The sequence below is a fragment of the Natator depressus genome, chromosome 1 (genome assembly GCF_965152275.1).
Source record: "Natator depressus isolate rNatDep1 chromosome 1, rNatDep2.hap1, whole genome shotgun sequence".
NCBI lineage: Eukaryota > Metazoa > Chordata > Testudines > Cheloniidae > Natator > Natator depressus.
This window is the reverse complement of record NC_134234.1, coordinates 319,164,875-319,189,397: the sequence shown is the minus strand read 5'-3', so window position 1 is coordinate 319,189,397 and position 24,523 is coordinate 319,164,875. Positions and strand designations below refer to the sequence as shown.

General features: G+C 44.7%; 1 protein-coding gene across 3 annotated transcripts in view; it reads left to right on the top strand.

Annotated features, from left to right (window-relative positions):
- The window catches only part of SLC2A13 (solute carrier family 2 member 13), a 390,525-nt gene that overhangs the window by 310,147 nt on the left and 55,855 nt on the right, over positions 1-24,523 (top strand). For all 3 annotated transcript variants that reach the window (XM_074942450.1, XM_074942448.1, XM_074942449.1), the window contains one exon: positions 15,846-15,971. In XM_074942450.1, coding sequence (XP_074798551.1) covers positions 15,846-15,971 — 126 coding nt within the window. The remainder of the gene's footprint in view (positions 1-15,845; positions 15,972-24,523) is intronic.

Below are 24,523 nucleotides of genomic sequence, written 5' to 3'. Positions count from 1 at the left end.
AAAAAGGTCTTTACTGCTAAGTCATGCCACAAAAAACAGGTATTGTACAATTTGCATTTCAAATTAAGGTGCTTCTGAGGCGCATAGAAAAGCCAAACTGACAAGGACTTTGCAGAAATTTCATGCATGAGGTGTAATGTCTAACAAAATACAAGTACAGAACACCCTAACCAGTGAAAAAAAGTGAGGAAAGAAGCAATTGCAGAACTTAAAATGAACAGTAACTGAATCCTACTCACCCTGGGAGAATAGGGAGATATAATCACACTTTATCTCTGGTTGAACTAAATTATTTATTTAATGGTAGAAAAATCCTGTCTGAGTAACAGAAAAGCTGTATGCAACAGGCCCCAACAGGCTCTCTCACAAGTGATTTCCCATTGTGAAATAGCATTCTCCAAAGCTAATTTCATAATAAAATAAAGGCTGCTTCCAAATGATTTTCACTTTTAAAGTTGTATTTAAAATTGAATGGTTGCCTTTTTCTGTTGTAAGTGTCCTAAGTGGTGAATGGCTTTTCAATTTTTAAAGATTTTTTTTTTATATCCCTTTCTCTTTTCTCCCTAGATTTCCCCTCCCTCTGATCATTCCATCCCACTCTTTGTCCTTCTCTTCTCTCTCTTTTCATCTCTACCCTTCATTTTATTCCCCCCTTTTGTGCTTTAAAAGGCCCTCAACACATGTTGAGTGCTATAAAGTAAGTTAGGCCAGTTGTCAAATCTGTTTGGCTAATTCTTGTTCTGATGAGAACATAGTAGCATTGGTAAAAAAATTTCCCCTGTTACAGCTAGTTTTGGAATCCAAGTAATATAAGGGCCCCAGTTATACCTGTCCATGAACCATATCATCCCCATCACAGACTCCTGGCTGAAAAGGAGTCCCCAGTGGATGTAGCCAGTCCCCCTGGCTCTCTCCCTGCAGCCGCTTGTGTATGAGTCAGGACAAAGAGGAGTGGCAGGTGCATGCTGTGCTCCAGCTGGTGTATGGTCCCTTGGGGACCATTGCCTGGTGGCACGAGTTAGGGGCTAGCACAGAAAATCAGGGAGCTGTAACTGGTTGTTCTCATTTTCACACTTCTGCTAGGCCATCCTGGATGGCTGTGTGGAAGAGGGGAGCCATCCTGTATAGGCAGACCCAGTGAGGCACCTCTCCTGCTTTCCCATGGGCTCCTACAGCCTGCAGTAATCAAGCATGCGGTTATTGGAACAGCTGCTGCAGCACAGGGACAACAGCTCCAGCTGATCCTGGCTTAGATGCCAGCTGTCTGTGAGGTAGAGCTGTGCAGAAAGAGGCCATTCCGTTTCACAGAGGGTTTCAATATTTCAGAATTTGGCACTTCCAGGCTCCTGCTCCTAGTCATCCCACCTGGCAAGCTGAAGGGAAGCCAGGAGCCTGCAAGCTCTTTCTAACCTGGAAACCTCAGCACTTGAGTGCTGTGTCTTCCAGGTTCCTAATTCGCCACCAGGCACTCTGATGAGGAACTGGAAGCCTTGCGAACTGTGTTCTGTGGCACCACACCTGGTGAGTTGTGTTGGAGCTGGGTTCCTGGAAGCCCTTGGTGTCCCACTACTTGGCAGCCTGGGAGCTTTGGAACTTGGGAGTCGGGGCTTCCAGACTCTCTGCTCCATCTTAACCTACCAGGCAAGCTGGCGAGAGGCCATGCCGGCAAAGTGGTAGGCAGCCAGGCAGCTTTCGAAACGTGCCTGGTTGGCACAGTCCTGTTGCAGCTTTGTTGAAAATGGAACCGCCTCCAGTAAATGTTTTGATTTCAACACACTGGCTTTCTCTGATGAAAAAAATGTTCCACTGGAGAATTTCTGACCAGCTGTATTCTGGAGCATCAGTGGAAGGCTGTTGGGAAGATGGCACCGCTTTCTCGCCTCCCCAGTACTTCAGGTTAAAAGAGAGGGACCCGTTCAGGGAACACGTTTCAATTTGTAAGCAAATACTAGTTTTCTTCTTAACACACACACCCTTGAGGCCTACAGCGTAGCACCTTGAAGGCCCCTGGTTGGACACCGCTGTTCTGTGGGTGGCGTTGAATATGTGTCAGTGGTTGTAGTGTCTATTTGAGATTCCTTGGGAGTTGAATCCATGCACACAGCTCTGGCATACATCCGAGTATTCTTTGGGGTTACTGGTGAAATTTAAGAATGCTGGGGGTCCATACTGATATCTACTAAAGCAATAAAGATTATGATGTGCACAGTACTTTTTTGTATATTACGTGTAAGCCACATCACTGTGCTTAAATACATAATATGTGAGTAATATACGATATGTACCATAACATTTGCTAGTTAGCAAATAGTTATAGAGTCACTGTCATGAAAGACATAAGGTTGCAAGACCATTTCCATTTTAAGATCTCGTTAAGAACCCCTTCTATCTTTGTTACAATAACTCCTTTTGGCCTGCAAACTCTTAGGTATTATTCTGTGCCAAAGTGATTTTTATGGGGCATAAAATTTAAAGCAAACCATTTACACAAATTCAGGGAGTTAATGCTCTTAATTTTTCCTTTCTTTTCCTCACCCACTCCTTTCAGTCCATCTTTCCAATCCCTTTTTACTTTTTGTTAACTGGTATAGCTTAGTATGCTGTACTGTGAAAGAGGTTTAATATACTAGAGATGATGTATACTTTCAAGAGGTACTGGAATAAACTACTCGATTTTACTCAGTCTTGATGTTGGAAAAAAGCTATACATTATCTTCCTAGATGCAATCTGTGCAAAAATTCAGCTTCTCCAATAACATAGTGCATGGAGGAATGCAAAATGTTCTGAAAGAGCAAGTCACCTGCAGTACCTAAAACTTAATTGTAAATTACATTTGAAACAGCTTTTAAGTCTTTTGTCCACTAGATTTCTAGTTTTCCTCTGACATAGACTGATCTTCCCTCAAAGACTTAAGGTCAAACCCTAACACAATGTGAATTCATGTAACTCATTTATTCATGGAACTCCTGGTCCAAGAATAAATGACTATTCAATGGTGGTCATTTGACTTTCCTTTGGAACACAGCTCAAGGCTACAAGCAGATGAAATAGAAAGAAATCATTAAGGTGGTGCTTCAGGCAAGCCGCAGAAAAGAACTCTGGTCTGTTTTTACAAATTTATTTAAGCTGTGCTAGATAACTGTAGCCTCTGTTACTGAAACAAGTAACTCTTATTCTATTTGCTCTCCACTGCAGTTCAGCTGAGTATGCTCACCAGAGCCTGAGTAACAACTAAACTGGGAATCGCATGAGAAGAGTCTGGAGTCAGTAACAAAGCTTGCTATAATTTTCTTGTTTTGTTCTTTCTGTTCATTTTAAACGCTTTTAGTTTCACATACCACAGCTTGATGATCAGTGGGACCAGGACAGATTGATAGTTTACCTAATATTCAGTACATGGAAAGACTCATTGCAAAGCACAGAAGTCCAAGAAGGCAGAACTATTTGTTCACCCTATTAGAAAATAGTGTGCCACAACTCCCTTGTCGCTTTGACACTCCCTTATTCATGGAATAAGAGAGTCAGATGCTTTATCTGCAAATTGAGCATTCTTTCGCTGCATAATGTAGTGATAGGGCAAATGTAACCTTTGTGCAAATTGTTCTTAGAGGACCAACAGAGAAATCACATACATGACTCTTCGTAAAGTTTTATGAACTGTGGCAAACAGAACTGTGCCAGGATACACTTGAATCTTTGTGGCTATATCACCTTATTCTGTGATCACACCAACTCTTACAAGCTAAGCAGCCAGAAAAATTCAGTGGGAGATCTGGAAGGAACACTTGGATGCTGCAAGAAGTATCATTAGTAATGTGGGAGATAGTGCTCTTTTTTCTGAGTTAGTACTGAACGAGGGCTCGTGCTGTGGCTCTTAATATCTCTCCTTTGATTCTTTGTCCTTGCACGCCACAAAGATGTATAGATGGCCTGTGACATAGAAAGGGGAAAGGAGGAGGATAGGTTATCAGCAGCTGAAAACTACTGGCTGTAGCATAAATATATTTTTGAAATTTCATGGCATGGCTTGAAGTAGAACACTAATTTGCAGAACAGTTCCAGCTAGTAGGCAGAATCTGAGTTTTCTCTGCATAGATACACAGTTGCTGTGGTGTCTGAACTCTCTGTTGGTCTGTGTGAAAAGTTTTCAGCCTACTACACCAATTTGAACGCTCAGATTTTCTGTATCTGTGATAGGTTTCAGAGTAACAGCCGTGTTAGTCTGTATTCGCAAAAAGAAAAGGAGTATTTGTGGCACCTTAGAGACTAACCAATTTATTTGAGCATAAGCTTTCATGAAGTGAGCTGTAGCTCACGAAAGCTTATGCTCAAATAAATTGGTTAGTCTCTAAGGTGCCACAAGTACTCCTTTTCCTTTTGTGTATCTGTGATAGTCGATTCTGCATTCAGAGTGGACAAATGTGATACCTTCTTTGCTTCAGCTTCTGCCACCTTGAATCCTTGAGGGGCTGGACGTGCTTGGGGAGTTTCTGGCTGCAACTTGCATTTTGGACCCACATCCATCATGGCTGATGAGATCTTGTGGGAAGGAAGCATTGGTTCACTGTGGGTGAAGATGATGGTCAGTGCCCCCCTTGAGAGGGCAAGGTTCCATCACCTCTTATATACGTTTTTGTTACATACTTACTAAATAAACCAGCCCCGTATTTTCAGTCTTGCCTATTATTGCCCTGTTCCTACCCTATTATTTTAGGATGGTAGAAGGCAAGGGGCAGGTAAGGTAGAATATTGTTTGTTTGTTTTCTTTCGATTGAGAAGAAATGAAAAGTACCCACAGCAAAACCATTCTGGCAATACAAGTAAATCCTAATTATCAGACTGGCTTGGGGGACGTATCTGGATTTTATATAATCAAGATTCAGATATGAGTTTATCTGTACTTGAAGTACATGGAGTTCCTTGACTCTTTTCAGTCTAGCTTTAGGCCAGCGTATGGCAGAATCTGCAGTGATCTAATTGATGGCTGCTCTCATCACAAGAGACCATGATCAAGAGTCAATGCTGATTCCTTCAGCTCTACCAGTTGCCTTTGATACTGTGCATGAAGACATCTGATGGTTACGACCTAGACGTGGGCTGTCTGATCTAGTGGTCAAAGCAGGAGTCAGGCTGGGTCAGATATCAGTAGGTCAGAGTCTAAGATAGGCCAGAGGGCATACCTAGAATCAAGTGTCAGAAGGCAGGCAGGGTCAGGTTACCAGGAGATCAGAAGCAGGAGAACCACAAATCAATAACCAGAGTCAAGCCAGGGGAGCAAGAGTGGGAGTGGAAGCAGGAGCAGGAAGCACAAGGCTCACAGTCCAGAGCAAGGTGGGTCCCTATTGCATGGACAACTTCCTGTTCTTGTGCTGGATTTATATAGAAGCTGTGGACCAGTCAGGTTCCAGGTTCCAGCATTCTGCCAATCAGGTTCCAGGACTGGAGTCTTCTGTCGAGGTTCAGCTTCTGCCCTAGCAACTGTTAGCAAGTTGTTGTGTGGCAGGTTGGAGCTTACTAGGTCCTAAGAGTCCTATGGCTCCAGGTTTGAGACCTATATAGACCCACTGGCATTTGCAGGGTAAGATTATGTGGAGTTGTGGACCGTGGACCCATTGGTCTAGCCTAGGGCAATTCCTCATCTGCCCCAAGGCTTTCTTATGTGACCTACTACAAGGTTCTGTTCTGTCACCCTCCTGTGCATTGTTTTTGTGAGAACGTTAAAGGAGATAATGAGGTATTATATGGTGTGGTGCCATCAGTATGAGGGTGACATTGCGCTTTAGATCTCTTTATTATCCTTCCAGGACAGGGCATTCTTTTGTCTTTCCCAATGTCTGACTGTTGCTTGGATCTGAGACATGAACAGGAAATATGACTGAAGTATTGTTAGTAGGTTATTGAAAATGTCTTGAATATAATCCATCTGGAAGGGATGGTAAATAGAATAACTGCCACTTCATCACGGCGATTTGGCCCTCTTCTGTTACCAAGGTTTGCAGTCTGTGGGTCTTGTTTGTTTCTTGCCTGTTTCTGGTGCTTGGATACCAGAAGTGACCAAGAACAATCTTGTACAGAAGCATTGAAATATTTCAAGATATATTAGACTTTAAAGCCATGAATATTACTATTATTCTTTAATTATTATTTTATTAGCATGGAACTCAGTTAGCCACATCAGACATGTGACTTTGCCACACACAATTGATGTATACAGGTTATCCCCAAAAAGTGACAAGGTATATTTTAGAGAGTTCAATATTTCCAATTTTACTGGGAATATTTATGTCCCTCTCTCTGTAAAGTCCAGTGCCTTAGTTATTGTCAATCCAACTGTACAGAGCTGAGAGAGAGCCATAAGCTTTTCTATATCTGGACATGTCACAAGTTGTAAAGTCTGATCTCGGGCATTTTCAGAGCTAGACGTGAATGCAGGATCCCTTTGGGAAGCTGGGAATTTCTCCTCTATAAAGCACCCATTTCCATCTATGCATGCTGCAAGATATTGAACTTTGAAGTCATTACATTTTTAGGTATAAAAATACTGATACAGGACTGAAAATTTGCAAAGGTGGGTTACCAATATTATCCTCATTTTTTCAGATGGAGAAGCTGAGGCACAGAGCTGTTAAGTGACTTACCTCACACAGCAAGTCAGTGACAGAGTTAGGAGTAGAATCCACAAGTGTCCTGACTTCCTGTCTAGTGTCACATTTCCACCTAGAGCCAGACCTAATAAAAGGAAAGAAAAATTCTAGCGAAGTATGGCGCCCCGGAAGTTCTGTTTCCCCCTAATTCTGGCTCGTAAGTGGTTTATTCAGATGAACTGGTGGGGCCTGAATGGTGGTTCCTCGTCCATTTCATAGGTGACTCTGTCTCTTCTGTCTTCAGCTGAAGTCTCTCATAGGCCACAGAATCTGTTTGACTGCTCTAAGGTAGCTTTTATTTGGTTCACTCACAGTTCTCTGAGATCTCTCCTACCCCGTCTTTTTCTCACCACCCAAAAAGTATTTACACAGGTAACTTTACAAGTTTTATCATCATATACCAGGTAGTCCTAATGACATTAAACCCAGAGAGAGAAGATTGAATGGCTTGTACTGTCATAGGCCTGAGATCTTCCATTAACTTATTCAGTTGTCCTTTTCTGTATTTTTTTTATGCACTGCAATTGATGGTTTATACCGGGTTTTAAAAGAGAAATGTTTTAAATGAAATAATTACAATGCACTTCTCTCCTCCTGCGTTTTTGAATTTTGTAATAACTTCTTTGTTAGAGTAGCAAGGCGGAGTGGCCTCCCTCCAAACTGGAGAGCGAGGGGCCACTACACTCTCCATGGTGGGTGGAGCCAAATCTGCCCCGCTTCCCTCACTGGAAATACCAGGGCGGGATAGTAAGTATAAAAAGAGCTGAGTAGGTGCTGGGCCATGGGAGAGAGTAGACGTCTCTTCCAGGGAGCAGAGTCCTGTGCAGGATCCCAGACCAGCCCCTGAGGAGACAGAAGACCCCAAGGAGGAACTGCACTGGCCCCTGCCGGACTGTGAGGCAATAAGACCAAGCCCCTGCTCGACAGAGCCCCAGTGGCTAAGTGGGGTAGGAAGTAGCCTGGGGGGGCCATACCTTGAGTCAGCTGTGCTGCCAGGAAGCAAGGCAGCCTGGTTCAGGGGCTTTCCCCATTGACCCAGTGGCAGGACTGCCCACCACAGATAGGGCCCTGGGCTGGGACCTTGTGGAGTAGGGTGGGCCTGGGTCTCCCTGCCCCTCCCCGCAGCTGCTATCCCACACCTGGGGTGGTTGCAAACTCATCCTAGACCAAGAGGCCTGTACCTATAGACTGTCCCAGCCAGAAGGCTTGGGCTAAAGATTGTTAGTGTTGTGCCCCACCCAGAGGGTCAGAGCCTCCTTATAGACTGCCATTATAGACTGATAATTGCTGTCTGTCCCAGCCAGAAGGCTCTGCGCTAAAGACTGTGCTCTGCCACGCCCGGAGTACTGGAGCTTCCCCCTGTAAACTATTGTTTACCATCTTCCTGTAGCGAGGCACAGTGGCCTCCCTGTGCCCTCGAGAGCAAGGAACCACTAATCTTGCTGGAGAATGCAGGCATCGCCTGAAACAAGGGGACAAGCCCAGTGCAGCAGCAAATCAAATTCCCCCCTCTGCTGGACGATAAAACGGTGAACCTTCCCGACCAGGAAGAATGGAGGTTAAGAAACTCATCAAGTGGCTTGCTGAGAGCCAACAGCAGCAGCACGTGGCACAGCTTCAGCTTGAGCACTTTTGAAGCCAGGATACTGGCCTAGATGATACAATCTGTAGCTGTGTCTCTGTGGTATTAAGTTTGAGGGTTTTCTCACCCTTAAAAAGAAATCATATGACATGTGTTATCACAATGTTAAAATCCGAAATATAGCCTTCCATCATCATCACAGCATCATTTTCACTAGTCGGTCATGCAATTTTTTATACACCCATTATATGCCATCTGTGAAATCTCCGTGCACACACACATACACTCCTTTACGATTTTTTAAAAACATTTTATCCTGGTTTATTTGTAGCGTTCTGTTCCTGTCAACTGTTTTTGCTGTTGACCACTGCTGCCTCAAATAGTGGTTTACAAAATTTAATTAAGACTCTCTAATGTAATATCGGAATTGTTGTTTCCTTTTGCAGTTGATAATTGCAGGGCTACATTTTTCTCATGAAATCTTGTAAGAGAAATATTCTGATGATGAAATTACCTTTCAAATTGACTTCTTCCTGAAAGTTTTTTCTATTTCTGTTGTACAAATTATTAGATTTGTGTGTCTTTATATATCAGGATGAGTGAAGGAAAGTTGATGTATCCCTCTACTATCTCTTTTTCTTTGAAAACTGTCATCTTTTCTGCAGTTTATATCATTCTGTAAAAAAATATTTGATTTAATAGGATATTCCCAGGAGAAATATTTTGTTAAGCTCACTAGGGTTGTAAATACCTATGTGTTATATAAAGGGAAAATGTCCTTAAAAATATTAATTTTCTCAAAAACACAACAGTCTGGAAATTCTAGGGTAATGTTTACATTTTAAAGAAATCCCAAACTTAATGAAGCAGAGGCGTGCACAGTTAAGCTTACTGAAAGAACCTTAACTTTGCCCCCAGCTCCTCTCCACCTAACACCCTGCATACTCATCTTATCTGAATGCAATTTAGAAACATTTTTATGGCAATTTTGAGGACTTTGAGAAGTAAGGTTTTAACTCTGCAGCTCTGAACCTCTTAAATATCCTAAATCTGCCTGTTGGTTTAATTCGCCTATGAAACTGAGGGATTTTGGCGTACACAATTTGAGTGTACAGTTAGTCTATCTGCACTAGGAAGGTAGTACAGTTAGATCACTTGCACATCACGACTAGGATTGTTTCCTCTAGCTTTTTTGTGCTTTAGGGGCAGAGCTAATCAGTCTCCTTAATTTTATAAATTGACACTTTCTAATGTTGGATTTTTTTAAAGTTTAATTTTAATCTGGAATTTCCAGACTTTTTACTGTAGTATTTTAAGATAAATACTGCATTGTCTTATTTTTCCCTCCTTAAGTAACTGATAAATATTTACAGCCAAACAGTTTAATGAAGTTTTTGCGTGGAAATTGCCTTCATTTAAAAAAAATGTTAAGAATTTCTCAATGACAGGAGTCTCCACAGAGCTTGAGAGAAAAATTGAATTGCAGGTCACCACCTCTGATTCTCCAGTGCAGCTCCACTCCTCATGCCATGAATTACGTACCACCGTCACAAGAAGTCTCAACGAGATCTTAAATTGTGCTCTGCAGGTCAGCAGATTCAGGTTCTGAAAGATCAGAGAGGGAAGACATTCTAGGGTACATTCCTGCAGCACTTGTCATTCATGTGAGTAAGGACTGCAGATGTGGCACTGTCGCGGGGTATGTACACCCTGCCATGGGGTGTCTGGTTGCAAGGGACAAAATAGGGGTTATGGCTCAAGTGGCTAGACAAGATACTGCTGTCCTAGTCTACAAAACAAAGCAGCGCAACCTTGTGGCCAGAGTCCTCGGGGCTGCCTTTGCTCTTGGGGCAGCGCGGCCTAGTGGCTAGAGTCCTCAGGGCTGCTCTTGCTCTTGGGGCAGTGTGGGCCAGTGGCCAGAGTCCTTGAGCAGTGCCCCCACACTGCAGTAGGTTTGGGGTATGGTAGGGGGACCCTGGCCCATCCTCCTCCACCGGGTCCTGACCTAGTGCCCTGTGAAACAAGTAGTCCGCAGTTCAGCTCTGTTTCCTATTTTAGCAGTCACGTTCCCTGGGTCGCTTCCTACCCATGCTTTCTGCTCTGTCAGTTCTCGTGGGATATTGGCCTTCCAGCTCACTCTTGTCCTCCAGGGTTATCAGGGGTTCCGCCGTTGATCCCATTGGCTCGGCCTCCACAGTCTGTAGCTCCAGCAATTCCCTGGCAGGAGTCAGCAATGTGTGTCAGCTCTCCTCTTCAGCCAGCCTAAACTGAGCTGAACCACTCCCTTTTATATTCTGTCTCTAGGCTGAGCATGCCCAGCAGGGGTGAGGGGGGCGTGGCCTCTTCAGCCCACAGTGTACGGTTAACGCCAGCTGGGTCAGTGTAGGGTCACAGGCCCCTCTGAAGTTAAATGTAACAGTTACTTTTATATAGTTTTACAGTTTGCTCCTTTACATCCATATAAAAAACTCTAAATGCTCCAAAATACTTTACCTGGAGTAACGTGGGGTGTTAGGATATAAGCTTTTTCAAATTCTTGCAACTGAAACATAGCAACAAAGCAGCAGCAGTAAATATTTATATTATGATGGTGTCCAAAGGCCCCATTTGAGATTTGGGCCCCATTTTCCTGGGTGCTCTAAAACACAGAAAAGAGACAATCCCAGCCCTAAACGGCTTACAAAACATAACTGAATTTCTATCCTGAAAGCTTTCAGAGTAGCAGCCATGTTAGTCTGTATTCGCAAAAAGAAAAGGAATACTAGTGGCACCTTAGAGACTAACCAATTTATTTGAGCGTAAGCTTTCGTGAGCTACAGCTCACTTCATCGGATACATTCAGTGGAAAATACAGTGAGGAGATTTATATACACACAGAACATGAAACAATGGGTGTTATCATACACACTGTAAGGAGAGAGATCACTTAAGATGAGCTATTACCAGCAGGAGAGCCGGGGGGTGGGGGGGGAGAAAACCTTTTGGAGTGATAATCAAGGTGGGCCATTTCCAGCAGTTAACAGGAACGTCTGAGGAACAGTGGGGGTGGGAGAGGGGAAATAAACAAGGGGAAATAGTTTTAGTTTGTGTAATGACACATCCACTCCCAGTCTCTATTCAAGCCTAAGTTAATTGTAGCCAGTTTGCAAATTAATTCCAATTCAGCAGTCTCTCATTGGAGTCTGTTTTTGAAGTCTTTTTGTTGTAATATTGCGACCTTTAGGTCTGTAATCGAACGACCAGAGAGATTGAAGTGTTCTCCAACTGGTTTATGAATGTTATAATTCTTGACATCTGATTTGTGTCCATTTATTCTTTTACATAGAGACTGTACAGTTTGACCAATGCACATGGCAGAGGGGCATTGCTGGCACATGATGGCATATATCACATTGGTAGATGTGCAGGTGAACGAGCCTCTGATAGTGTGGCTGATGTGATTAGGCTGTATGATGGTGTCCTCTGAATAGATATGTGGACACAGTTGGCAACAGGCTTTGTTGCAAGGATAGGTTCCTGGTTAGTGGTTCTGTTGTGTGGTGTGTGTGGTTGCTGGTGAGTATTTGCTTCAGGTTGGGGGGCAGTCTGTGGGCAACGACTGGCCTGTCTCCCAAGATTTGTGAGAGTGATGGGTCGTCCCTCAGGATAGGTTATAGATCCTTGATGATGCGTTGGAGAGGTTTTAGTTGGGGGCTGAAGGTGATGGCTAGTGACGTTCTCTTATCATCTTTGTTGGGCCTGTCCTGTAGTAGGTGACTTCTGGGTACTCTTCTGGCTCTGTCAATTTGTTTCTTCACTTCAGCAGGTGGGTATTGTAGTTGTAAGAATGCTTGATAGAGATCTTGTAGGTGTTTGTCTCTTTCTGAGGGGTTGGAGCAAATGTGGTTGTATCGTAGAGCTTGGCTGTAGACGATGGACCGTGTGGTGTGGTCTGGGTGAAAGCTGGAGGCATGTAGGTAGGAATAGCGGTCAGTAGGTTTCCGGGGTAGGGTGGTGTTTATGTGACCATCGTTTATTAGCACTGTAGTGTCCAGGAAGTGGATCTCTTGTGTGGACTGGTCCAGGCTGAGGTTGATGGTGGGATGGAAATTGTTGAAATCATGGTGGAATTCCTCAAGGGCTTCTTTTCCATGGGTCCAGATGATGAAGATGTCATCAATATAGCGCAAGTAGTGTAGGGACGTTAGGGGACGAGAGCTGAGGAAGCGTTGTTCTAAGTCAGCCATAAAAATGTTGGCATACTGTGGGGCCATGCGGGTACCCATAGCAGTGCCGCTGCTTTGAAGGTATACATTGTCCTCAAACGTGAAATAGTTATGGGTGAGGACAAAGTCACAAAGTTCAGCCACCAGGTTTGCCATGACATTATCAGGGATACTGTTCCTGATGGCTTGTAGTCCATCTTTGTGTGGAATGTTGGTGTAGAGGGCTTCTACATCCATAGTGGCCGGGAAGGTGTTTTCAGGAAGATCACCGATGGATTGTAGTTTCCTCAGGAAGTCAGCGGTGTCTCGAAGATAGCTGGGAGTGCTGGTAGCGTAGGGCCTGAGGAGGGAGTCTACATAGCCAGACAATCCTGCTGTCAGGGTGCCAATGCCTGAGATGATGGCGCATCCAGGATTTCCAGGTTTATGGATCTTGGGTAGCAGATAGAATACCCCAGGTCGGGGTTCCAGGGGTGTGTCTGTGCGGATTTGTTCTTGTGCTTTTTCAGGGAGTTTCTTGAGCAAATGCTGTAGTTTCTTTTGGTAACCTTCAGTGGGATCAGGGTAATGGCTTGTAGAAAGTGGTGTTGGAGAGCTGCCTCGCAGCCTCTTGTTCATATTCCGACCTATTCATGATGATGACAGCACCTCCTTTGTCAGCCTTTTTGATTATGATGTCAGAGTTGTTTCTGAGGCTGTGGATGGCATTGTGTTCTGCACGGCTGAGGTTATGGGGCAAGTGATGCTGCTTTTCCACAATTTCAGCCCGTGCACGTCGGCGGAAGCACTCTATATAGAAGTCCAGTCTGTTGTTTCGACCTTCAGGAGGAGTCCACCTAGAATCACAGCTCCCCAACCTGAAGCAAATACTCACCAGCAACCACACAACAGAACCACTAACCAAGGAACCTATCCTTGCAACAAAGCCTGTTGCCAACTGTGTCCACATATCTATTCAGGGGACACCATCATAGGGCCTAATCAGATCAGCCACACTGTCAGAGGCTCATTCACCTGCACATCTACCAATGTGATATATGCCATCATGTGCCAGCAATGCCCCTCTGCCATGTACATTGGTCAAACTGGACAGTCTCTACGTAAAAGAATAAATGGACACAAATCAGACATCAAGAATTATAACATTCGAAAACCAGTCGGAGAACACTTCAATCTCTTTGGTCACTCGATTACAGAGCTAAAAGTGGCAATTCTTCAACAAAAAAAGCTTCAAAAACAGACTCCAACGAGAGACTGCTGAATTGGAATTAATTTGCAAACTGGCTACAATTAACTTAGGCTTGAATAGAGACTGGGAGTGGATGTGTCATTACACAAAGTAAAACTATTTCCCCTTGTTTATTCCCCCCCACCCCCAATGTTCCTCAGAAGTTCCTGTTAACTGCTGGAAATGGCCCACCTTGATTATCGCTACACAAGGTGTCACTCTCCCCCGCCCCCCCCCACCCCCCCCAGCTCTCCTGCTGGTAATAGCTCATCTTAAGTGATCTCTCTCCTTACAGTGTGTATGGTAACACCCATTGTTTCATGTTCTGTGTGTATATAAATCTCCTCACTGTATTTTCCACTGCATGCATCCGATGAAGTGAGCTGTAGCTCACGAAAGCTTACGCTCAAATAAATTGGTTAGTCTCTAAGGTGCCACAAGTTCTCCTTTTCTTTTTATCCTGAAAGCACGTCTCCTAAGAAAAAGTAGTTCCTTTTTGGTAGACTTGATTCAAACAGCACAGCTATCTTTTATTTATTTTGTTCATGCTTCTTTTTTTTTTTTAAAGAAAATTTATTATTATTACTATTATTTACTGCTGGTATTTATTTCAGGAAGTTTATTTCATTGTTCAGCTTATTTTTCCTTTTCACTATTGCTTTTAATAGCATACATGATATATTCATCTAATTATATGCGAGTAAACTTTAAAGATCAAATCATGAATATGAAACACTTGAAGCAGTGAGATTTTGTATTTCGATGTTATATTATTAGTTCAAAAGCTGCAGTATATACATTTCCAAGTTCCCAAAGGCAGGATAAAATTTGGGTTTTCAACTTCCAGAAGCCAAATCAGAATAAAAAAATATTAATTTAAAAATAATAACTTTTTAGAAATGAAAGAAAAATTCAGCATGCTTCTTTGATTCTCTGTCATTGCCACTGCTCTTCTCTTTCTGTTGAGAGAGATAGTGGAGGGGGGTGGTGGAGAGGACAGGCTACACTATCTCTTTGGTACTTACTCTAATAATAGGGAATATGTATCTGTGTACCTCACAATTTTTAACATGTTATAGTCTCATAACACCCCAGGGAGGTAGGGAAGTGGTTCAAGGAATTGAACCTGATCCTCTTAGGCAGGGGTTCTCAACCTTTTTCTTTTTGAGACCTCTCCCCCTCCGCCCCCCCCAACATGCTATAAAAACTCCATGGCCCACCTGTGCCACAGTAACTGGTTTTCTGAATATAAAAGCCAGGGCTGGCATAATTGCCTGGAGCCTCATGCCACAGGGGCCCCCACAAAGCTACATTGCTCAGTCTTTGGCTTCAGTCCCAGGTGGTAGGGCTCACAGCCCTGGGCTACAGCGAGTTTAATGCTGGCCCTGTTTGGTATCCCCCTCCCCCTGAAACTTGCTCGCAGCCTCCCCGGGTCCCTGGCTGAGTACCACTGTTCTAAGGCCTAAACTAGAACCCTTATCACTGGACCATCCTTCTTCTTCCCTGTCTTTTATGTTGTAGAAGAGAGGCTATGAAACAAATAGCTATACAGCTACTCTTTTCTTTCTGCAAGATTATTTTCTCATATAGTGGTTTAAAAGGTTTCAACATATATGGGCATTGTAACTGTAATTGTCACATTATACTGTGTGTTAGCCTTCATTTTAACCATTTGGTATGTAAGATTAATGTACAAATATGACAGTTATTTGTCAGTTATTTATAACAAACATTTATAATAAAACAGTTATTTATAAATGTAGATTTTAATTAAATTTAGCTTCTGGTTAAATTCCTCTTTAAAAAAATCATTTGATTCATTTACTCACCTCTGTGTAAAGATTATGTGAGATTTGCTTTTTCTTCGTCTAGGGTCTTCACCATCCTCATACACTTACAGGTACTTTCTCTGTTTCTCGACCAAAAATGTTCCACATGTATTTTCCTAGAACCTGAGTATTTGATCAGCTGCAATTTAGTATGCATTATTTTACTATTCACAGCAGCACTGATAGGGGATGCAGAACTGCCCATTCACTAGAATGTGGCACGGAGGAAGAAAAGACAAACAACTTCATGCTTTTAAATCGGCATGTTCAGTACAAACTCGTAGGTAAGTGTTTCACTTCACAGGTATAGGTAAAGAAAATATTGTTTAGCATGTCTGTTTGTTTCTCTCTTTCAGTTATTGTAATGGATGCATGCTAGATCCAGATTGTGGTCTCTGCTATAAACTGAACAAGTCAAATGTTGTTGACTCCTCATGTGTTCCAGTTAAGAAAGAATCTACAATGGCAGCAGCATGGGGCAGGTATGTCACTTTGAGAGTCTATATTCCTTAATTCATAACTGGCCTCAATCAAAATTTATTTTCAGACTGCTGTGAGCATTTATGCTTTCATTGAAAATGATATTCTTAAACATCTTTCCAGAAAATTGATCTTTTGACTGGTATTTTTGACATTATTATTTCATTATAGTGTATAGTATACATTTCCAGTGTGAAAAGGGTCCCATGTAGACTTCATTTTTCAAGGAAAATAGAAGCTGTCTAGGAGTGAAGTACTTGTGATGGTTGACTTAAAAGGTCACATCAGATTTTTCGGAACACTAATTGCAAAGAACGATGAAAAATTAGTACTCGTGCTATGACGGAATGATAGCTTTGAAAGACATTAATTATGCAGACTTCTGTGCTGCACAGATGAAGTGATTAAAAAGGTAAGATATAGTGGGTATGTTTGTGTATTGACACAGCTGTACACACATATGTTGAAGTGCTGCAACACGAATAGAGTGGCAAACCTCTAGGACCAACTCTAAGGACACTTTTCATTTCCCTGCTGTTTTGGATTTTTTCTTCTGAGACAATTTCCCCTCCCCCGCACGCCCTCCAGTTACATTTGAAGCTGTGAAGTTTCATTTTCTTTTAAACCTTACCTTTGTTCAAACATTTTAAAATTAAGACAAAGCTTATAGGCCTAGTCAGTCAGCTGAACAAGTCTAAAATGTCCGCTGCATGGTATGTGTGCAAGAATTTGTGGTTTCCCACGTTTTTAAAGTGGCAACACTGTATACCTTGTGCTTGTGTGTGAATATATATGTATACACACAGAGAGGTTCCCACTAAAATGTCAGCAGTTACTATATCCTTGTGCATGAGATAGCAAAGCATTTACCTACCCTTAGAAAGATTTTGTATAGTTTTAACTTTTATCAGGCAATCACTGTAAGACCAATAACCTGTGATAATGTTGTGTAAAGTCTTTATCAACATGAGTTTGGGATGGTGTGAAGCCACAAGGAAATTATATAGGTCATCCATGACTGCTGATAAAACCTTTCTACTTCATCTTACTACCATGTATTTTGTTTATGCCACATGTTCCATAAAAGTGTTTTAGAAAAGTTTTTTAAGTTTTTATTGGAGCTATTTTTTGTCTTTCTCCGACTTCAAAGTCAGGAGCCTTAGCTATGATGAGTCACAACTGCCTAGGGCTCAGAGGAAATGAAAATATCAAACTAACTAAGTAAATAATATGTGTAAAGTGTCTCTAAAAAGGACCTCATCTTTCTTCAATATACATTAAAATGTTATGTCCAATCTCTTGGGCCGTTCCAGGCATAGAGGTGAGTGATGTGATTCCATTAGATCGAGGGATATTATATTTATTCACTTATGAAAAAGCATCACTGCTGCTTTGCTGCATCACCATATTGTGGGTTGATTTTAAAAGTGGTTGGATAATTTTGTGACCCATAAAATATGTAGTTAAAAAAACAAACCTAAAATAAAGGCTATAAAATCTCATGTGTAAGGGACCAGGGTGTAGGCAGTCCCGGCTGGTGTTCACCAGTCAAGGATGGCCACGAGGCAGTAGCCAGCGAGCAGGGATCGGAATAATCACTAGAACTGGGACTGATAAACAAAAGGGTCAGAGTCAGCCTGGGGTTGGAAACCAGAGATCAGAAAGCGAGGTGTAGTCTGGATTCGCAGCAGTCCAGAAGCCTGCGTGGTTGTCCAAGACAACTTCCTGAAGCAACCTCCAGGGTTAAATAATGCTCATAAATCAAACAAAGGGCCACTGGGTGTTGTCAGTATTGATCATTAGGTGGTACTTCCTGTGGCGCCTAATCTCGAGAGCGTTCCTTGGATAGGGCTCTGTACAGCCTCCCCATGGTGATGTGGGAATATCAACTATCCCAGGCTCAACAGACCTCGGTTCTAGTTCTACAGAGCCGTACATCATGCTCTTGAGCATATAGTGAATATCTCCCCTGTAGCTCGCACCATCTTGATTTTCAGAGGAGCTCCCATATTCTTTATTTGTCATAATAGATCTTTCTTCATATTCAGAATCAACATTTGTTTCATGTACTCTACCATTTTAAGAAAGAAAAGGAGTACTTGTGGCACCTTAGAGACTAACCAATTTATTTGAGCATAAGCTTTCGTGAGCTACAGCTCACTTCATCGGATCCGATGAAGTGAGCTGTAGCTCACGAAAGCGTATGCTCAAATAAATTGGTTAGTCTCTAAGGTGCCACAAGTACTCCTTTTCTTTCTGCAAATTACAGACTAACACGGCTGTTACTCTGAAATCTACCATTTTAAGTACCATCTCTGTAGCTAGGGAAGATGTAATAGTATACAGTAAGACTTAAATGGAGACATAAACTTGTTACTCTGAAAATCCTGCCTAAGAGGAGGAAAACCTACTACAATACTCACTGTAAGGATGTGGGGAATAGAATCCGGATCTGCAGAGCTCGAACAGTTGATACTCACAGTGCCACCTGCAGGCCATGCAGAGCAACAGCCAGGGAGCTTTGTGGAAAACAGACACTCCCAAGGAACCCAGAGTGACAGTACCCTGCAGCCCTCTGGTTGGCCAGCACCCTATTTAGCCCTGGAGGGTGCCCCAGGAAGTTGTGTGGGCAACAACAGAGACTTCAGGCCTGCTGCAACTCCAGACCTCACCTCATCTCCTGATCTCTGGTCTCCAGTTCCACTCTGACCCTGACTCTTGCCTCGTGACTCTATCTTGGTACTATCTCTGGTCTCTGACTCCAGCCTGACTCTGAGCCTGAGCCTGCCTCCCAATTCCAGTCTGGTACTTCGGCAGGTCTCCAATCCCAGACTGACTTTAATCCTGACTCTTGCTTAATGAACCCAGCTCTGGTGATTCCTCTGACCCCTGCTCACCAACTACTGTCCCTGATGTGTGAACCCCAGCCCAGCTGTGACCAGACCACCTAGGCCCTCGTCTCTTACAGTTTGCCTAGACCCACTTCCAACCTCCTCCGCAGGAGCCCATTAACAGGGATATGGAAGGGGTGGATCTACCATCACCCATTGGACCCCATGGTGTACCAGACCTGCAGGAGCGGGTCATGCAACTCCAAACCAAGAACCATCTGCTGCAGTTCCAAGTGGCACAGCTCTTAGAGGAAAATCAGATACTCCTTGAGCAGTTAGCATGGTCCCAGGACGAGAATTCTGTCCTCCAGGCTCAGGTTGGGCCACTGCCCTCTGTACAGGGCCCTGCAGTACCACTACCCAGCGATTTGATGGGAACTGCCAGAAGTTCAAGGGGCTCCTGAACCAATGCCGTCTCCTTTTCCTGCTTCGCCTTCTAATGTATCCCACCTACCAGGCCCACGTGGGACTAGCGATCAGTTTGCAGGCAGAGGTAGCACTGGATTGGACCTCCCTCCCGCTGGAGCAGGACAGCCTGGTGTTAATGGACTGGTATGCCTTCCTGTGAGTGTCTTCAGCGACCTTTGACCATCTTCATTGCACTTGCTCAGCTGAAGCCGCAACTACGAGGCCCCAGCAAGGATAGGAGCCAGCTGCCTCATACGCTGCCCAGTTCCAGAGCCGTCCCTTGGGTAGGGCGAATCGGGACGACTGCTGTGGGCCCCGCACTTTGGGGAGCCCTGCAGGCCAGTGCAATTGGCCGGCATGGTCGGCCCTGGAAGACATAGGTGCAAGAACTAGGAGTGCGGGGGGTGCTGCCGCCCCGCCTGCCTGGGCTCCCGGCTGCCGCCCCACGCGACTAGAGTCCCAGCTGCTGCCCTGCGCGACCGAGGCTCTGCCACCCGCGTTTCGGTGCAATGAGTCACCCACCCCGGCTGGAGCCATGAGCCGCCGTGGCGTTATTGTCAACGATAGCCCTGCGGTAGGCACCGCCAACTGCCAGCAGCAGCAGGCAGCCCGCCCAGCACCAGGCCAGATCTGTCCTGCCAGCCTGGCCGCAGATGCAGAGTGGGGCCCCTAAGCCAGCGGGTACTGATTTGTCCCACTGATTTGTCCCACTGATTTGTTCGGTGGAACCCACCGAATGATGGTCCTGCCCAGTTCCATCAACTTGTGACTGACGTTGAGTGGAATAAGGCAGCCCAACTGCATCATTTTCAGTGTGGACTTAGTGAAGAAGTAAAGGATGGGCTAGCCTATGTTGAGACCCTGACCCGCTTGGGTGCTTTCATTAACCTCTCTCTCTGCACTGACAACTAGCTGCAGGAGCGAAAGGAGAGGACGGGCATCCTGCCACTGCTTCACCCACACCCTAGACCAAAAGCCTGAGTGCCCAGTCATGAAATAATGTGGGTTGATCTGAGCCACTGATGCTTGACCCTGGAAGAAAAGAAACGGCAACAGCACAATAACTTACACTTTTATTGTGGAGCACCAGCACGTGCCATGGCCTCTTGCCCATTGCAGACCTTGACCCCTAAGGAATCAGGAAACAAGCAAGCCCAAACCATATTGGGTTGGGGGGTGCGGCCTGGGCACTACTGGAGCATTGTGCTCTGGAACTATCCCCAAGACCTGCAGAGAAACGCAATCCAGGATATGCAGGTCCTCCCCATACTTCCAAGTATGAATAAAGTTACATACCATGGATGATGCCAAATGGATTCCCCCTCAATGGGCCCTGGTTGCTTCCAGGGCTACCGATGACTTCTTTAGAGGCTAAAGCCACTTGAGCACTACAAATCCCCCTCCATTAAAAGCATACATCCGTTCTTTTAGAAACAATTGATGGGTCCCTCCTGTCCTTGGGGCCAGTAATGCAGGAAACAGTACTCTAGAGGCTGTAATCCAGGGCCATCAGGAAGTACAACAGTTCAATGTGATCCATTCACCACACTTCCCCCTACTTCTCTGTATCACTTGGCTGGAGCAACGTGACCCTTGCATCTCCTTGCAAGAAAAGAGGATCAGCTTCCCATCTGAATGCTGCCGAAACGTCTGTTTATGCGCAACTGGCCCCAATCCTCTGCTCCAGGCTCCTGTAGCTGATTGGAAGTGACAGCATGTGTGGGAGAACTCCAGATGGCAGTTAGCCAGAAGGAGTCACTCCTAAGCCAGAGTCCCTATCTTTTGAAAAGTATTGGGATTATGTGGAAGTTTTAAAAAGAAGATTGCAGCCATGCTACCTCCACACTGGGACTATGACTTCCCCATAGATGGGCGAAGGTCCCTTATGGGTTTATGTGATGTCCAATCCAGAATTGGCAACCCTTCATGCGTGCATCCAGGAAAACCTGGCCAAGGGCTTCATCAAGTGCTCCACCTCTCCAGTAGGGGCTCTTATCCTTTTTCTTCAGAAACAAGGATAGAATGCTACACCTTTGTTTAGACGGCCCTAAACCAGGAGACCGTCCAAAATCGTTATCTCCCTGCCCTTAATCTTGGAGTTCCTAGATTGTGAGCGATCTGCCAGAATTTTCACCAAGTAGACCTCTGGGATGCTTACAACCTAGTGCACATCAGGGCAGAAGATGAATGGAAGACCACGTTTTGAACCTCCTGTGGGCACTTCAAATATTTAGTAATGCCATTCAGGATGACCAGCACTCCTGCAACCTTTCAACACTTCATGAATGATATATTTAGACACATCCTGGACCAGTATTTAATCATCTCTCAATGACATAATTGTGCTTTCAGGTAATCCTGAGCAGCGTTGTTACCATGTTCATTCCATCGTGGAAAGATTATAGAAGCATGGCCTGTTTGTGAAATTGGAAAAAGATACCATTGACCAGTCCTCCACAGAATTCTTGGGTTGCACCATTTCCCTAGAAGGAATCAAGATGGGCCCCCAGAAGGCAGAGGCCATCTGTAGCTGGGCAGTGCTCAAGTCCCCACGGGAGTTACAGTGCTTCCTGGGCTTCATGAATTTTTACCAATGATACATTCCAGGCTTCTCAGGGCAAATAGCACCCATGACCAACCTCTTCTGCAAGGGTGTCAAATTTGTTTGGACGCACAAAGCTCACTGTGCTTTTGAGTGCTTTCACCTCTGCTTTCATTCTAGCACACCCTGACCCGGCCCAGGCATTCATAGTGGAAGCTGTTGCCCCCAGTGTAACCATTGACGCCATACTTTCTTAGAGGCAAGTTCCACAACAAGTGTTGCACCCCTGCACCTACTACTCCCAAAAACTTACCCCTGCCAAATAGAATTATATAGTAGATAAGGAACTACTCACAATTAAATCAGCCTTTGAAGAGTGGCACTATCACCTTGAGGGAACCCAACACCCAGTGCAAGTCTCTTCTGACCATAAGAACCACGAATATCTGTGGAACGCACGAGCCTTGAACCAAAGATAGCTCAGGTGGGTTATATTCTTCTCTCAGTTCAATTTCTTCATTACCTATCACCCAAGAACCAGGAATGAGAAAGTCAATGCTCTATTCTGAAAGGGGGAATTCTACCAAGAGGGGCAAGGAACCTAACCAAGAATCACCCTGTCTCCTAAAACTCTGCAACTTCCTTAGTAGCACAGTACAGCAACACCTGCTTGATCTAATCCAATCTACTTTGCAGGGCAACCTGTTAGCCCAGGAGGTGATGGAACAGCCTGTGCAAATGAGAGCCAGAACCAAAATGCAATGCTCCACACAGGATGGAATCATCTACTTCATTGGGCTCATATACATTCCACTGGGGTGCCCCAGGCTAGAAGTGCTCCATCTCTACCATGACACTCCATTGGCAGGCCACTTTGGCTACCTTACAACTTTCCACACACCTTTCTGTTTCTTCCAGTGGCCCTGTATGCAAGGCGAAGTCCTGTGTGTGTGGACCAAAACTCCCCATGCTAAGCCTCTCGGCACCCTGGAGACCCCACCTAGATCCTGAGCCTCAATCACCCTGGACTTCATAATGGAACTCCCTAAATCTGATGGCCACAGAGTGGTCTTGACTGTTGTAGACCAATTGACCAAAATGGCGCACTTCATCCCCTGTAGCAGCCTGCCCTCTGCTGAAACAACAGCTCGACTCGTAGTGGTTCATGTGATCTGTCTTCATGGGCTTACAGACTGTATCATCTTGGACCGAGGCCCATAATTTGTCTTAAACTTTTGGTGTGAAGCGCTCCAGCTAATGGATGTTCGTGCTTTTACCTCCTCCGTGTTCCACCTTCAGACAAATGGGAAGATGAAGAGGGTGAACCAAGTATTAGAGCAATACCTACAATGCTTTGTCAATTTCCACCAAGATAACTGGTTCTCCCTCCTTCCTTATGCCAAGTTCTCATACCACAATGCTGACCATGCCACCATGGGGAAGAGTCCCTTCTTTGCAAATTGCAGGTTCGACCCTCATTTCCACCCAGCCTTGCCAGCAGCCTCCCTGAATCCTGCAGCTGCCGACTGGATCCACTGAATTCACCATATCCAGGAGGAGTTTAAGGACTACCTCGAAGATGCAAAAAGGGTCGACAAGCGGTATACAGACCATCAATGCCAGGAAGGCCCAGCTCTTGCAATGGGTCAGAAGGTCTGACGTGCAACAAAACACCTCCATACAAACAGGCCATCCCTCAAGATAGGCCACCAGTTCCTTGGACCCTTATGGATTTGTCAGCAAATCAACCCTGTCACAATCAAATTGCATCTCCCTCAATCCCTTAACGTACATCTTTTTTTCCGTGTATCCCTCCTGAAGCTTTCTAGAGAGGACCCCTTTCCTGATGGGTCCCAACAGTCGCCCCTGACAATCCAAGTCTAAAGGCATGAGGAATATATAATCCACACTATACTGGACTCTAAACTGCAGAGCGGGAGACTGCACTACCTAATCGGCTGGGAGGGCTGTTGTCCTGAAGAACGCTCCTGGGCAGCTGCTGCCCATGTCCATGTTCCAGTAAAAAGGTTTCATCAAGACCACCCGGATAAACCAGGTCCAGTGCCCACCCAGAGGGCGGGCACCCTTGAAGAGAGTGGTAATGTAAGGATGCAGAGATGAAAATCTGGGTCTGCAGAGCCTGGGACGGCTGAGGCCATACAGAGCCACAGCCAGGGAGCACTGTGGAGATTAGGCACCACAGGAAGTAGCACCCAAGGGATCTGGAGTGACAGTACCCTATGGCTCCTTGATTGGCCAACCACACTATTTAAGCCTGGACGGTGCTCCAGGAAGTTCTCTGTGCAACAACACAGTCTTCAGGCCTGCTGTAACTCCGGACCTCATCTTGGCTCCTGACCTTTCTTCTCCGATACCAGTCCGAATCTGATCATGCCTCCCGATTCCAGCCTGGTACTACCTCTGATCTCTGGTCTGCGACCCTGACCTGACTTTGACCCTGAGTCTTGCTTATTGAACCCAGCTCTAGCGATTTCTCTGACCCCTGCTCACCTACTACTGTCCCTGATGTGTGGACCCTTGACCAGCTGTGATCTCTACTCTTACACTCACATTATAAGTGTATAAAATATAGCTTCATTTCCACATTTAGCATGTACGGCTTTTGCTAGCCCCAAATCTTGGCCCCATTGCATTGGTAATCAGAGTTTTGTGCCAGGGAAGTTCTCCAAACGTGGGTTCTGCAGGATGTGAA